This window comes from Cavia porcellus, unplaced genomic scaffold (assembly GCF_034190915.1).
Source record: "Cavia porcellus strain 051 isolate PalLab524CR breed Dunkin Hartley unplaced genomic scaffold, mCavPor4.1 scaffold_15, whole genome shotgun sequence".
Taxonomy (NCBI): domain Eukaryota; kingdom Metazoa; phylum Chordata; class Mammalia; order Rodentia; family Caviidae; genus Cavia; species Cavia porcellus.
The window spans coordinates 65,907,823-65,922,150 of record NW_026947498.1 but is presented as its reverse complement, the minus strand read 5'-3'; the positions used below and the strand labels follow the sequence as shown (position 1 = coordinate 65,922,150).

At 34.3% G+C, this 14,328-nt stretch overlaps 1 protein-coding gene across 2 annotated transcripts in view; it reads left to right on the top strand.

Annotated features, from left to right (window-relative positions):
• Gsk3b (glycogen synthase kinase 3 beta) overlaps positions 1 to 14,328 on the top strand; it is a 185,246-nt gene that overhangs the window by 107,614 nt on the left and 63,304 nt on the right. For both annotated transcript variants that reach the window (XM_063225026.1, XM_063225024.1), the window contains exons 4-5: positions 5,848 to 5,958; positions 14,101 to 14,231. In XM_063225026.1, coding sequence (XP_063081096.1) covers positions 5,848 to 5,958; positions 14,101 to 14,231 — 242 coding nt within the window. The remainder of the gene's footprint in view (positions 1 to 5,847; positions 5,959 to 14,100; positions 14,232 to 14,328) is intronic.

The window sequence follows — 14,328 nt, the reverse complement described above, 5'->3', positions numbered from 1 at the left end:
GGAGGGAAAAGGAGCAGGGCCTTGCTTTCCCTCCCCTTTCCAGACTGCATTCTTTGGAAGGAAGTCACTGTGTGAGGCTTACAGCTAGAAGGGGAAGTTATGGGCCTGTACCTCTATTTCCCTCATGGTGTCATAGCCACATAAATTACTCTTGAGTTTTTAAATTTTGCATGAGACAGTACTTCCCTATTTATTGATCATTTTAGTCATTTATTCATATCAATTGGTAGACTCATCAGATTTCTTTTGCTTTAGCCATTGGTAGCTCTTAAGCCAGTTTTTAATATATTTCCATTACTATGAACTTTTTGTTTTGAGCATGTAATCCATTTTCTAGCACTGTAAGTCATATGTGCATCATTTTATTTCCTTGCTAGATGCAGTCATGTTTTGTATGCATATCTACACATAATTGTTTAATAGATTTAATTCATGGTAATGGCATTGAATTTAGGGGTCTGTATGTGTTCATTTTTGAGTATGTTAACCTGTTGCCTTCCTGTAAGGTGTGAATATGGGCTTTCACCAGGATCGTGTTGTGCATGTTGGGCTTTAATCTTCTAATATTTAGTTTTTACAGATTGAATTTTCCTGTCCTGTTTGATAGGTGAAAAATTACAGTTTAATGTGTGGTTTTATTAAATTTCTTTAATTATGAATAAAATTGTGCATCTTTCTCTAATTTTATTGCCCATTTGTCTGACCATCTAGTCATGGCCCTTTCTAGTTTTCCTGTTAGAATATTGATGCTTTCTTACTGATTTCCAGGAAGTCAGTACTTTTCTGAAAAAATAGATCAGTACTTTTTGTCATGTCATTAACAAGAAACTTTTGATGTTATTTTGTTTTAAGATATGACAAGACAAAGCTAGCCTTACTCATTGTATTTTTTTAGTGCTTCCCTCCCTTTTCCCATTTGTCCTCCAACTTCCCAAGCAAAAAACTAATCCGTACACCTTTATTATATTATTTCCTTTTACTTGCCAGTCTGCTACACCCATCAAAGGAAAGAAAATTGTTTTGAAGTTTTTGCCAGCTAAAATATCCTGACCAAACTCAAAGGAGGATCCGGCCTCCCTGGTGCTGTGTTAAATATTTCATTATGGCTCGATACATTGCTTGGCATCCTTTGAGACTTTTAGGATGATGTATCTTGGTTCTCTTTAAAACTGTAGCCTCAAGCCATTCTGTTTTCTTGACCTCATAAGTCAGGTAGGGATAAGAGATGCAATGAAGTTATTCTTGCTGTTGAGTTGTTAGGTGAGATCAAAAGTTTGTCACTTAAATTTTTTCGTGTATACTTCTAATGTGGAGTTCATAAAGGAATGGTGGTCACTGATTAGAGAATAGTGATAATACTCATAATTAAGAAAAAGCCATTGTGAAACATGTGGCCTAAATGATCCATCATGTAATTTTTTGGAGCTTACAAATAAGATCTGTCTGGTATAATAGAAGATTCTATTCAAAGATCCTGTTAGCCAGTTTTGGAAACCTAGTAACAGCTCTTTGAGGTTGTTGCTTTGTGATTATGTTAGTGAACTAAGTGTTTTCACACCTACATCTGAAATCATACTCTTTGTGTGCTGCATTTGACTTTTAAAATTTACAACTTATCTGTGAATTTTCCAAAATTCAGTCAGGCACTATAAGACAGAGTGCATTAAGAAGAAAGCACATATCAGATGTTTCAGAAAATTTTAAGTGCTGAAATACTGAATCATGATCTTCTTTTCTTGAAATATTAGTGTCCCAGGCCACCTGAATTATCGTTTGTAAGAACTCCAAATAAAACATTTTGAAATTGTAAAAATACTAATTTTTGTGTATATAAACATTTCCTGTCGTTGAGCTCTTTCCCCTTAGAGATTATTCCCATGGCTATTTAAAACATTTAATTTCATAATAACATGTGTTTGAACCCCCATATTTCTCCTAGTAAAGTAAATTAGAATATTGAACCTACAGCACATACCATTTTGTTAGCCTTCTTTTGATGTATTCTGCTTTGCTAGTATTATGAATAAAATACGCTGCCTGAATAGGGATATCATCAGTACTTCAAATGAGACCTGACCTGTTCATTTAGAATAGAATTATCTTTATTGGTCTGTGCCCATTTCTGCAACATGCTAAATTTGCATTTTTTATTAGCAGTATCTCAAGTTGATTTCTTTTCAGTTCTTTCTAGTTTCCCTATCATTTAATTTCCAAATATATTACCACCAATTTTGTTATTGAAATGTGTCAGTACTCTCATTCTGTATAATAAATGTAAAATAAAAATCGATACTTTGATTTTAATTTAGAGTTTTATAAAATTCTAATTCAGTCTTCCATTTTAAGGCATTCTTCCTATATTTGTGTCAGTCCTAGGCAGTTGTGTTGAAATCAAAGCTTAGAAACTGTCAGATATGTTTCCTAGTTTGTTTTAGTTGGTGCAATCTGGTCCATGCATCTGTCCGTCCATCTATCCATTTCCCCCACCCTTCCCTCTTCCTCCATCTCTTTCCCTTCCCTTCCTTCTATCCTTCCTCCTTTTCTCCCTCCCACCCTTGCCGTACCTGCCAATGCCCTTTATTACATTGCACTGTTTACCTACACCGTTATATTTACTATACTTAAGAGATGAAATAAATTTTTTGAAATAAATTGTAATCTAGTGCTATATACATACATCTCCAGGTTGTTCATGAATATATCATGATTAACCTTGTCAAATGGTTTATTAAGATCACCTTGCAATTGTATAGTAGTTTACAAGAAAATAGCTTTGACATCTGTGCTAACACATTCCTTGAATTCTATGTAAAACAGATCAAATATCGCTTATAGGAAATGATTTGGACTAGAAGTGTTTCAGATTTTGGAATATTTGCATGTGCATTATGAGCTATTTTGGGGATGGTGTTCAATTCTAAACATGAAATTCATTTAAATTTTATATTGAATTTATAGATACAATCTGAAAATTTTATACTAATTTTTAGTGCACCTGTGTTTTAGTTTTGGTTTTCTTTTTATTTGTTTTGAGACAGAGATTCACTATATTGCCCAGGTTGGCTCATACTCCTGGGTTTAAGTGAGCCTTCTGCCTCAGACTCTCAAACACCTGAAACTACAAATACCACCACCACTACTGATTTACACCTACGTTTTCCTGTCTGACTTGTGATATGAAGTTAGGTATAGAATTTTCTGCTTGTGATACCATGTTGGGATTTTCTTTTCCTTTTTTTTTTTTTTTTTTTTTTTTTTTTTTGCTTTTCCTTGAGTTATCAACTCCAGTTCTTTTTAGTTTTATGACCAGAGATTTTGTAAGAACAAACGAACTGCTTCCTGCTTCTTCCTTACGTTCCATCTGGTCACTTTTGAACCCAGGATAACTCAAAAAACACAGTAAGATTATTTTTTATTTTTTTATGTAAGTATCTTAATGTAATGTTTGCTTAAGGAAAGAGTTTGGTCAACTTAGCTCTTAATTACAGAAGTGAAGGAAGAGGTTATGGAGATGGATGGTCAAGGTAGGAATAAGTACATTTTGTGATGCAAGCAAGGTTCTTAGGCAGAGGTTATGGGCAAAGAAAGGGATATTAAAGAACAGAAGAAATGAAGTACTGGTCTGGAAAGTGAACAAGCTAGGCAAATGTGTAGTTTATTGGTGAGGCAAATTTCTTGATAATTACTTTTTAAATGGGCCAGTCAACACAATTGTGAGTTTCTTGTAGACATTTTTACCTCTTTGTTTTCAGGCTTGGAGTGCTGGATGCTGAATTTCACCTGAGTTTTACAAAAACTGCAAGCTTATTAAAAAGAGTAATTTTTGGTTTTGTAGATCACAGTCACAACCTCTCCCATTGCAGCCCAAAACCAGTCATTGTGTTGTAGTTACTTTTCCTTCCTGGAACAAAAGATGTGACACTCACTAATTAAAGGAGGAAGGGTTTATTTTAGCTCATAGTTTTTAGAGGTTTCAGTCCCTAGTCAACTGGCTCAGAGGCAGTGTGCCGTGGCAGAGGGCCTCACAGAGGAGAAACAGATCACGGCATGGCAGGCAGAAAGCAGCAGACGTGGAAGCGGCAAGCCTGCCTTCTTTCTGTCACTTCAGATTCCATCAATCTATTGATCGGTGCCACCAACACCCTTAATTCCAGTATCACACCTTTAACCCACATTCACAGACCCTAATCCAGCCACCTTTAAAACTCCCACCTATGACCACTTGAGCGAGGACATGTAGATACAAGCCATAATACATAGAGAATATTAACTGAATGGGCATAGCTGTTTCCCATTAAAATTTTATAGAAAAACAAGTAGCAAGCCATTGCATAAGGTTTGGCTACCTTATGGTAAGAGGGTGAGACTGACGGTAAACATTGAATTTAAATTGCCTGTGGAAGAGAACATGAAAGAGTGAGAGATAGTGAAAGAGTGGTGAGGTCAATGTCATGATGTTTCACCAAACTGTTTACTGAACCTCTACTGCCCTACTTGACCTTAGACCATCAGTATAATTTTCTCTCTCCCTAAAATGCTGCTTTTGCCCAGTGTGGTGGTACATGCCTGTAATCTCAGCACTCAAGAGGCTGAGACAAGAGAATTGGCACAAGTGTAAGGCTAGTCTAGGCTGCGTAGTGATTTCCAGGACAACCTGAACTGCACCCTCTCTGAAGGAATGACTGAATGCAATGTAGCTTCTTTAATGCTCAATTCAGATGTCTCTTATACCTGCAACATACTTCCTCTGGTGTGGAGCTATCTGACATGCTCAGTAAAGTACTGAAATGGAAGCTCTTCACTTCAGTTTGCTAGATAAGATGATTTCAAATTACGAGAATATGAAACTTTGTTTCACTACAGCTTTTCCCACTCAGGAGCCAGTTGTGATTCTCAACTTTGTTTTCTTCAGCCTACCTGATATTGATTTATATGAACACGGTATAAGGAAGCCTCTGTTCTTTTCTTTTGACTTGGTTAGAGTTCTTTTTTTTTTCTCTGTCTTGATTTGGATTGGTGTTATGATTACTCATAATGGATATTTAAGTATATGACCTTTTAATAAGCTTGTGAGTATGGTATTTCATTGCCTTATAAGTTACTCTTTTTATTTCAGTTAATTATAGGATACATGTGGTTGTTCTACCAATTATAGACGATTGGTAACTATAAGATCTTTTTTGTGGAGATCATGGACATTTTGAAGAATTTCTAGTCCAGCTTTTCATTTTGTAGTAGAAGAAACCAACGTCTAAAGAGAGTGACTTGCATACACCAGTTAGGTACAAAACTGAGGCTAAAAGTCCTTTTCTTAGTTCCCAATCCAGTAGTGTCCTAACTGCTGTGCTACCTCTCCTGATAGCATATAAGGACATTGATGCTCAGCCTAGAAAATGTGAAATTTTATAATAGGACATACTCTAAAATGATAGTAACAGAAATAATAGTTTGAATATGACTGGTAATCTTAAAGGTATTGAAATGGCTGTGTTTTTAGCGTAGAATTGCTATTAATAAGGTATGGTATACTTGTTTTTCCTGTTATGGTGATTTTCTTTTGTGTGTGTGTGTGTGTGTGTGTGTGTGTGTGTGTGTGTGTTTTTCTTTTTTTTTTATCGGTACCGGGGATCAAACTCACGACTGCCTGCTTGCAAGGCAGGCGCTTATGCCACTGAGCTAAATCCCCAGCCCAGTTATGGTGATTTTCTAAAGTAATTTTTTGTATAATTAAAATGAAATATTTTTCTTTAAAAATCCAAAGATATAAATGCATAGAGAACTTACTTAAACTTGAATATTTAAAGTCAAGTTTCTAATCTATTTCTGTTTTTGAACAAACTCTTTCAGAAGGATGAGGTCTACCTTAATCTGGTGCTGGACTACGTTCCAGAAACAGTGTACAGAGTTGCCAGACACTATAGTCGAGCCAAACAGACGCTCCCTGTGATCTATGTCAAGGTACGTAAAAATGTAACAATTTCCCATTTTAGAAATATATATAGTAAGCCAGAGAGAATATTGATTATATTTTTAACCATATTATTTGCATTTATTACTCAGGAAAATAACTGCAAAATAAGTAGAAAATTTTCTTAAATTCTTTTGTATAAATAAAAATTTGTTTTTTGATACAAGGGATCAGACTCACAACTTTGCACTTGCCAGGCAGGTGCTTGTGCCACTGAACTAAATCCCTGGCTCTATATTTAACCAATATCTTTATTGTGTGAACAATAAAGGGAACAAATATAAACTCACATAAAATTACATAGTTGTAAACATGCTAATATGTAATGTTTCATTTTCATTTGTAGATATATTCATTGCATCTATAGCTGAGGTTTAAACTTTGGCGACTATAAGCATATAGATGTATTTAATTTATAGTCTAATATTATACCATTTTATTTATTTGCTAGAACTCATGGCAAAGTAGGTAGGAGTAGCATAATTGTCATTAAAGTAGAAACATTATTGACTATGACACTGAAAATTAGGAGTTAAGTAAAGTTCAGGTATCTAAATTATTTAAATTTAATCCTTCATAAAAATTACTCTGGAGAATAAAGTGGCATCACTCTCAGTGTCTTATGGTTCAAGTTCTGAAATTCTTCTTATTACGATTGTAAACTTCATAATAAATAAAATAAATACTAAAGCCAAGAACATTAATAATAAAAATTCTTTTAGAACTTTTGGTAGCTAGATTATTTTGGCAGGTAGATCAGGACTCTTACTGAGTTAAGTGGTGGATTAAAAACTGATTCCAGTATCGTGTTATTTGGGGTTGTCAAAATTTGGTTGAGATTGTGGTTAAATTAACAGTAAGTCTAGAAAAAGAGATACAGGATTTTTATTTTAATTTTTTTTGTGTGCTGTACGTACTTTATTCTAGTTCAGCCATAGTATTACATCCCTCTGAACTCCCTAAATCCAGAGAAATTCTTGAGCTCTTAGTTTTAAAGGGTGATAGTTTAAATCTTTTATTATTCATTATTATAGCTTTTATTATTGCCAGTGACATATTTATGAAAAACCCTTAATTAGTTCCCGAAAATGTAATTTTGAGGCCCAACATTTCAGCTTGCTTATGTTCTTTCAGAAAAGTCAGAAATCCCTTCCCTTCTTAATTCCATAGCACTAATGTTTGACTTCTTTTCTGTCTACAATATAGCATTATTGACCTGTGCTTAACATGGTGAAAACATTAGGGGGCTTTAAAGTAGAAGTAATAGAAAGTCTTAGATCATCAAAATGTGACATGTTAAGGACATTCAAATATATTTGTATTACTATTTTGTTCTCTCTCTTTTATTTTGGTATCAGGAACTGAACTCAGGACCTTGCACTTGGCAATCAGGCTCTGTGCCACTGAGCTATATCCCTGGCCCTCCCTGGCCTTTTTAATTGAGGAAATAAATGCTAAATGATTTTTGCAATAATCTGATGCCTAATGAAATGTTTTATTCTTCCTCTTACAAGCAGGAAAAATTATTCAAATAACCGACAAGATAATCAAGATAAAATGCTTGTTATAAAAGTAGGTCAGAAGCTAGAAATGTCATTTTAATTGGCAAAATCTCCTTGGAAAAGAGGAGGTTATAGTGATTTCTATTGAATCTACTCTGCAAATTTAGTTAGCTCTTTGTGGATCTGTTTTTTTAGCTCTGTTTGCCAACACTTAACATACGTCAGATGATTTCCTGTCCATAGGTGCTTTTTTGAAGAATCTTTAGTCACTCTATAAACATTTGGCTTTATTGTTGATTTCAGACATTTGTAAAAGCACAGAAAATACAGTAATAAACTTCCATGTACCCGTCCTACAGTTTCAATGATCATTTAACTCATAGCCAGTTTGTCTCCTATGTGCTACCCTCCATATTTCCTTTTTCTGTTTTGAAGCAAATTACAAATACTGTTTTCCTACGTGTTACAGTGCACATATAGAAGGTAGGACCTTTTAAAAATACAATTATAGTATTGTTAGCATCATTAAATATATTTATATTCTACATGTCTTACAGTTTCTTTGAACTTCTTTGTTTGACCATTTAAGGTTTGTATATAATGTATGATTGGTATGCTTTTAATGTTTTTCCTCCTCATGTACATGTTGTTAAAGAAAGTAGGTTATTTGACTTGTCATTTCTTGGTTTGGAGTTAGCTGATTAGATTTCCATAATGAGGTTAACATGTTCCTCTGTGTTTCTGATAAATTGTTGATTAGATAGTTTATAATTAAGTACGTTTTTGATCAGAGTCAAAATTGCTTATTAAGTAGTATAGGCTGCCTTCCTAATGAAGACATAATGTTTTTTTGTGATGTTAATGGCCACTGATGACTATTATGTAAGTTCATTAATTCATTAAGGTTTATAAAATGTTGATACTTCAGTGTTACCCCTTTGCAATTTATAAGGTAGATAGCTTCACAAAGAGAATCTTCCCTGTGTTAATTGTACTCTTAAGATAATGTTACAGGTTTATCTTAAACATTTCTTCCTCTGACTTAGTATTGTAATCTAAGTATTATATATCATAATCCAAATAGTATATATTGTACTCCCTTTTCTGGTCCACCTCACAATCTGGAAAGTTGTATTTGTAATACTACAGAAACATTACTAGAATTTCAGTGAGTTAATTTCAGTCTACCACCTCCAATGCAACCCGTGGCAAGAGAAAAAGACACTAAGACATATTTAAGGATATAGACAGCCAAGGGGTCCTAAGTCTGATCCAAGTGAAGATAAACAGACAAAGGCCTTGATTCAAGGCCTCTCCCAGAATTTATTATCTCATGAAGAAAGGAGTGATTCAAGGATGAGTGACAGTGAGGATGACAGGAAATTACATGAGAAAGATGAGCAAAGCTAGCCAGGCAGAGAGCAAACACCTCTGCAGTGTGCGGGAAGAAAGATATGCACAAAGACCAATCTGCATAACTCGACTGGGATAGCATATAAATGAATTTAGGAGGCTTGTTGCTTCAATTTCTGATACAATCTTTTGTACCCTGGGAAGTCATAGTCTCTTATTTTGAGGCTCATACCCAGTTGACATTCCTGGAGCTGTCTGGCTCTGTCACTGTGCTATGTTGAACTGTTTTATAGAGAACATGATGGGAAGACACAGGAAATTGTCAGTGGTCTTAAGGATTACATATCAGTAACTCAGCTAGCCTTACTTGTTTTGCTTGGAGCCAATTGAAGACACAATAAAGACGTAACCTGCTCTGTACACATCAGTGTATGGAAATAAGACTCAATTTAACTAATCGTGGAGCAGTTGTTTTGAATTCAAGGAGAGGTACCCAGGTTGTCTTCTGCACTTGGCATCAGTGTTTTTTTTTTAAAAGAGATGCTGTTCTTTTAGTGGGAAATGGTATTAAGAGACTTGAGTCTGAAAGCTGAAAGTACTAACTGCTACAGGACATTGTTCCTGTGTCTCCTGAGTGAGCAGAGCTAGGAAATACATGGATAATGTTTTCAAGAGTACAATGTATCTGTTTTACCCTCCGATACACCATAAATTTGTATTGATACTTCCAATTGAAATGGAAAGGTTTTTTGCTTGATCCTAATAATTTTACATCTATATTACCTTTCATTTACACTGAAAATCCCATTTTTCAATGACTGCATTATAGTTACTAATTCATTCTATCTAACACTTGCTTTGATTGTAGTAATAATCCCTGCACCACCTCCTCCAGCTGAAAATAATTTAAGGTCCTTTTCCAGCTCTTTATCTTCCATTAGATTCTTTTTGAGATGAATAATCAAGTTTCTTTGTTTAAAAGCAATATCAAGTAGTTCCTTTTTGTGTGATTATACCCTATGAAGCTTTGTTTCATTTTACCTTCATTAACAATTATTTTTAAATATTTTAAAATACAAGTTTTGCTTTTAAGTTAATATATTTACATACATCCAAAGTAAAGTCTAGAAAACAAAATCTCTTGAAAGAAGCTTAACTTCTATGTTCATCTCTGTCCCTTCTACCAGTTGAATATTTAAAATTTAAACTTTTAAAATGTATCCTAGCATTTTTAAAACGGCAAATGTGTAACTATTGTATTGACCCTATACTCTTTTTCTGCTTTTAATTAAAAATACGTCCTGAAGATTATTCTGTGTATATGTATGTGTGCCTTTTTCATTGTTACATATTACTCCCATCATGTGATTGTATTTTATTCATCAGTGACCTATTAATGCATGTGTTCTTTTTCCCTTTCAGGCCCCACTCCCTCTGTTACAGCTAGCACTATAGTGAACAGCTTTGTGCACATGTTTGTATTTTCACCAGCATATAGCTAGTTGAGTTAAATCTTTGGCATCCTTTGTCTGTTTTCTTTCTCTATCTCTCTCTGTGGTTTCTGTTTTACTAATCTGTGTTTAAAGAGAATATTGTTGTGCATACTTAAATAGGCATGTACAGAATTGACATTCCTTTGTGGGAAAAAGGGTAATTCTTTTATAAAACCAGAGTCACTTCTATTGGCCATGGATATTATTCTTGGGGACACAAATCTACTCTTATGCTTAAGGGACTGAAAGATAAAACAGTGTTTGTAATTGATAGGTTGTAAGTTGATCTCCATATTCATTCTATATAATTTTATTGCAGTCCTATTACAATGTATGAAGAACAGTCTGTGAGATAGAAATAAAACTAATTAACATGTAGGACTGCTGCCTTTATGGACCTTACCATCTAGTGTCGTTTGACATACATTGTTATTAAAATGTTAACTGCATTTCCTTGTGATCATTTGACTTACACTTTGTAGGGAATCACGTATGTTCTGTGGCTATATTGGAACCTCTTTCTTTACCCCTTTTATGCCAGCCCCTATTTTATATTTGACAATAAAATAGAAATTAAAAATGTTTTAAACACTGTTGCATTTTTGATAAATGACCTTCAGAAATAAGTGATTTTTAAATGGAGCACTAAAAATGATGACTAATAAATTATGGTATTAATAAATGCTCAAAATTTTTAGGTTTTTAAGAGCTAGTGTGTTACAGTGTTGCCTGAACTGACCTTGACCTCCGGGGCTCAAGGGACCCTCCCAGCTTCTATCTCTTCTGTGGGTAGAGCTACAGTCATGTACCACTATAGTTGGCTTAGACTTTTTTTTTTTCTAGACTAAAAAATTCCCAGATATGAAGTCTGAATACATTATATTAAGATCTAGATTCATTTTTCTAGATAAGAAAGTCATCTTTCTATTAGTTATTTTTAATAAATGTTGTGACAGAAAGGACATTGAACTTTTTTTGAACTGTGCTTATTAAACATCACTTTCCTCACTTATAAAATAAAAAGGAGGGTAAATGTGTATCTAAGATGGATTGCAAGAATTAAACAAAGGAATAGAGATGCACTTGGTTTGGTAGTTAATGCATGTTAAATCTGTTGTATTAAAATGTGTTCATTACATCTGAATTGAGGTTTTTTTTCTTCTATAATGGGTATTGAATGCAGGACCTTGTGTATGCTCGACAAGCATACTACCACTGCGTACAATCCTTACCTACGCTTGAGCTTCTGAAAATATCATTTTAATTCCTCAGTGTTCAGCTACTAAATAATTTTATTCTTGTATCATCATTTGCTAAAATAAAAATAAGGCCAAATAAACGAATTGTAATTAAAAGGAGTCCTTACCTGTACCACTGCAGGCTACTACAGATCTGATATTGACCTAATTGTCTAATCTGTTCCTGCCTCAGTTATTTTATATTTAAAATAGTGGTAAAAGTAGCACTTACTATATGAAGTCATTATAAAGATTAAGTGAAATAATATATGTATAGTACATACAGGACACATGGTGTGTGGCACACAGTAAGTTATCTTTCTTATTGTTCTTGCTATCTTTCTAGAGTAGGAAAAACCTTTCAGCTTTCTTAGACATATACTTTAACAAAATGGACCAGTACAAAAAGGTAGAAAAGTGCATGTTTCACTCTAAATCTTAACTTCTCAAAAATAAAATGAGAACAGAAATAATCTTTCAGATGAAACTACAGTTTTTTTTTAAAAGGATGTTAAAAATTAATCTCATTTAAGCTTTTGAACCTTTTTAAAGGATAACTTTTGCTTTCACTAGTTTTTTCTCACATGGGCATTAATACTCTTACCCAGAGGCAGTAAAAATCTCTCCTTTAGTCATGAATACTTCTAACTCAGTCACTTACAGAAGCATATTTTTTAGTGAAAATGAATAGACTTGTAGTGTAAGGTTTATGATGGGTATAGCCTGGGACAGTTAGTAATGCAGCCCCACAAGATCATAAACTTGTAGTAGTTTATGCTTTTTAATAATTTTGTTTATGATTCAGTGGTATAGTCCTGAAGCACAGGCTGCATAAATAACAACAGAGTCTATGTAAGGGAAAGTACAGTGAGTGCTGCCTCCGCCTTCTGCACCCATCACACGTGGGTGAGGAGCTGTGTTTATCAAACGTAAACATGTATTTGTGCCATTTGGCAAGTAAAATGTAGCGTTACTAGTAAATAATATTTCAGATCACCTGTACATGTTTGTGCCTGTGAAGACAAGCATTAGTTGTCACTAAACATAATAATTCCTCTTCTCTCCATGTGGCCCAAATAGATCTAAAAGATTGGATACTCATGCTTTAGTACTTGGGAATTGTGTCTGTGAACTGTGATGCAGTAACAGAACTACAAAGCTGTAAAAAAGATACATGCATGCTTTAATTCTAATTTTAATAGCAGAATGCTTACCTTAGTGAAGATCTTACATAGATGTTTTATGCCATGCTTCATTAAAATACACTGAAATCTAGCTGTCTGCAGTTTTACATTTTGCATTTGAAGGAAGGTAAATCTCATGTTAGCGTTAACTCAACTTTTAATAGTAGCCCCTAATAATGGTGTTGTGTATCAGTGTTGCATTTGGCTTTTAACTCTTGTTTTATTGTTATATTTTTGCCAAAACATTGATATCTTTGCCTCTAGTTATTTCAGAAAAAAATTTTGTAGTATTAGTCTTGGGGTAGAGGTCAGAAGGTGAATAGTCAAATTTAAAAACGAATCAAAACACTGGTCATGGGATAAAGAGAATGTCTGGTTATACTTTGTGTACCTTTTATAGTAATAAAACACATTTTTGAAGATCGTGTCAGTGGGCACGTATTTGTTGGTTTTGTTTGGTTGGCTGATTTTGTGTTTGTTTGCTTATTTGTTTAATGGTACCAGAGATTAGGTTTTCAGACATGCTAGACAAGTGCTGAGCTATATCCTGGTCTCTTTTCTTTTTAAAAAACAAAGAAACAAATCTTTAACTTCGCTTTCCCTTCCTTTTCTATTTGGAGACAGGTTCTTGCTGTGTTGCCCAAGCTGGCCTCAAATTTGCAGTCCTCCCTGCCTCAGCCTTGCACACAGCTGTAATTACAGACAAGCTCCACTGCACTTAGCTTAGTCATCTTTCCAAATGACATTTAAAGTCCACTTATTTCTGAAGGGTATTAACAGAAAGAGTGGTGATGCTATTAACAGGGTTACTGTTATCTTTATAGGTAGTTAGATTTTCTCAGTCTGCCTGTCAGTTTTCTTAGACTTTTGTATTAGTAACCTTGAAAGCTGGCGTCTCAAGGAAAAATAATTCTAAATTTGGCTGTGGAAGTGCTTTTACATTTAGCAGTTTTATATAGTAGAGGGAGTGATGAGCTTAAGAATCAAAAGACTCACTTCTGGTTCCAGTGTTGTTACGTATCTGTCAAGATTTGGGATACCTCTCTGAGCTTTCTATCCGTGTTTTAAATAAACCCATCTTGGCTGGCTTGAGGTGAGATGTTAGTAAAATAACAAGCTTTAAAGCATAGTGTAACATTTCATTTTTTAAGCTGTTAAAAATGGTATAAACATATGGTTAATAATAGTTTAATTAGCTAACTCATACAAAAATGACAAGGAATTTGTTTAAGGGAGGTTGAGTGTAATAATTAACCAGCATTTCACTTGTTCTTTCTGAGAATGTTACTTTGTTATCTGCTTCTTGATTTTGATTTATTTGAAATAGGAAATAATTCAATTAATGTTTATTATTTGTTCCAGTTGTATATGTATCAACTGTTCAGAAGTTTAGCCTATATCCATTCCTTTGGAATCTGCCATCGGGATATCAAACCGCAGAACCTCTTGTTGGATCCTGATACAGCCGTATTAAAACTCTGTGACTTTGGAAGGTAAATTAGCTTTCCCTTCCCTTCCCTTCTCTTCCCTTCCCTTCCCTTTCCTTCCCTTCCCTTCCCTTTTTCTTTTCTCTTCCAGCTCCCACTCTGC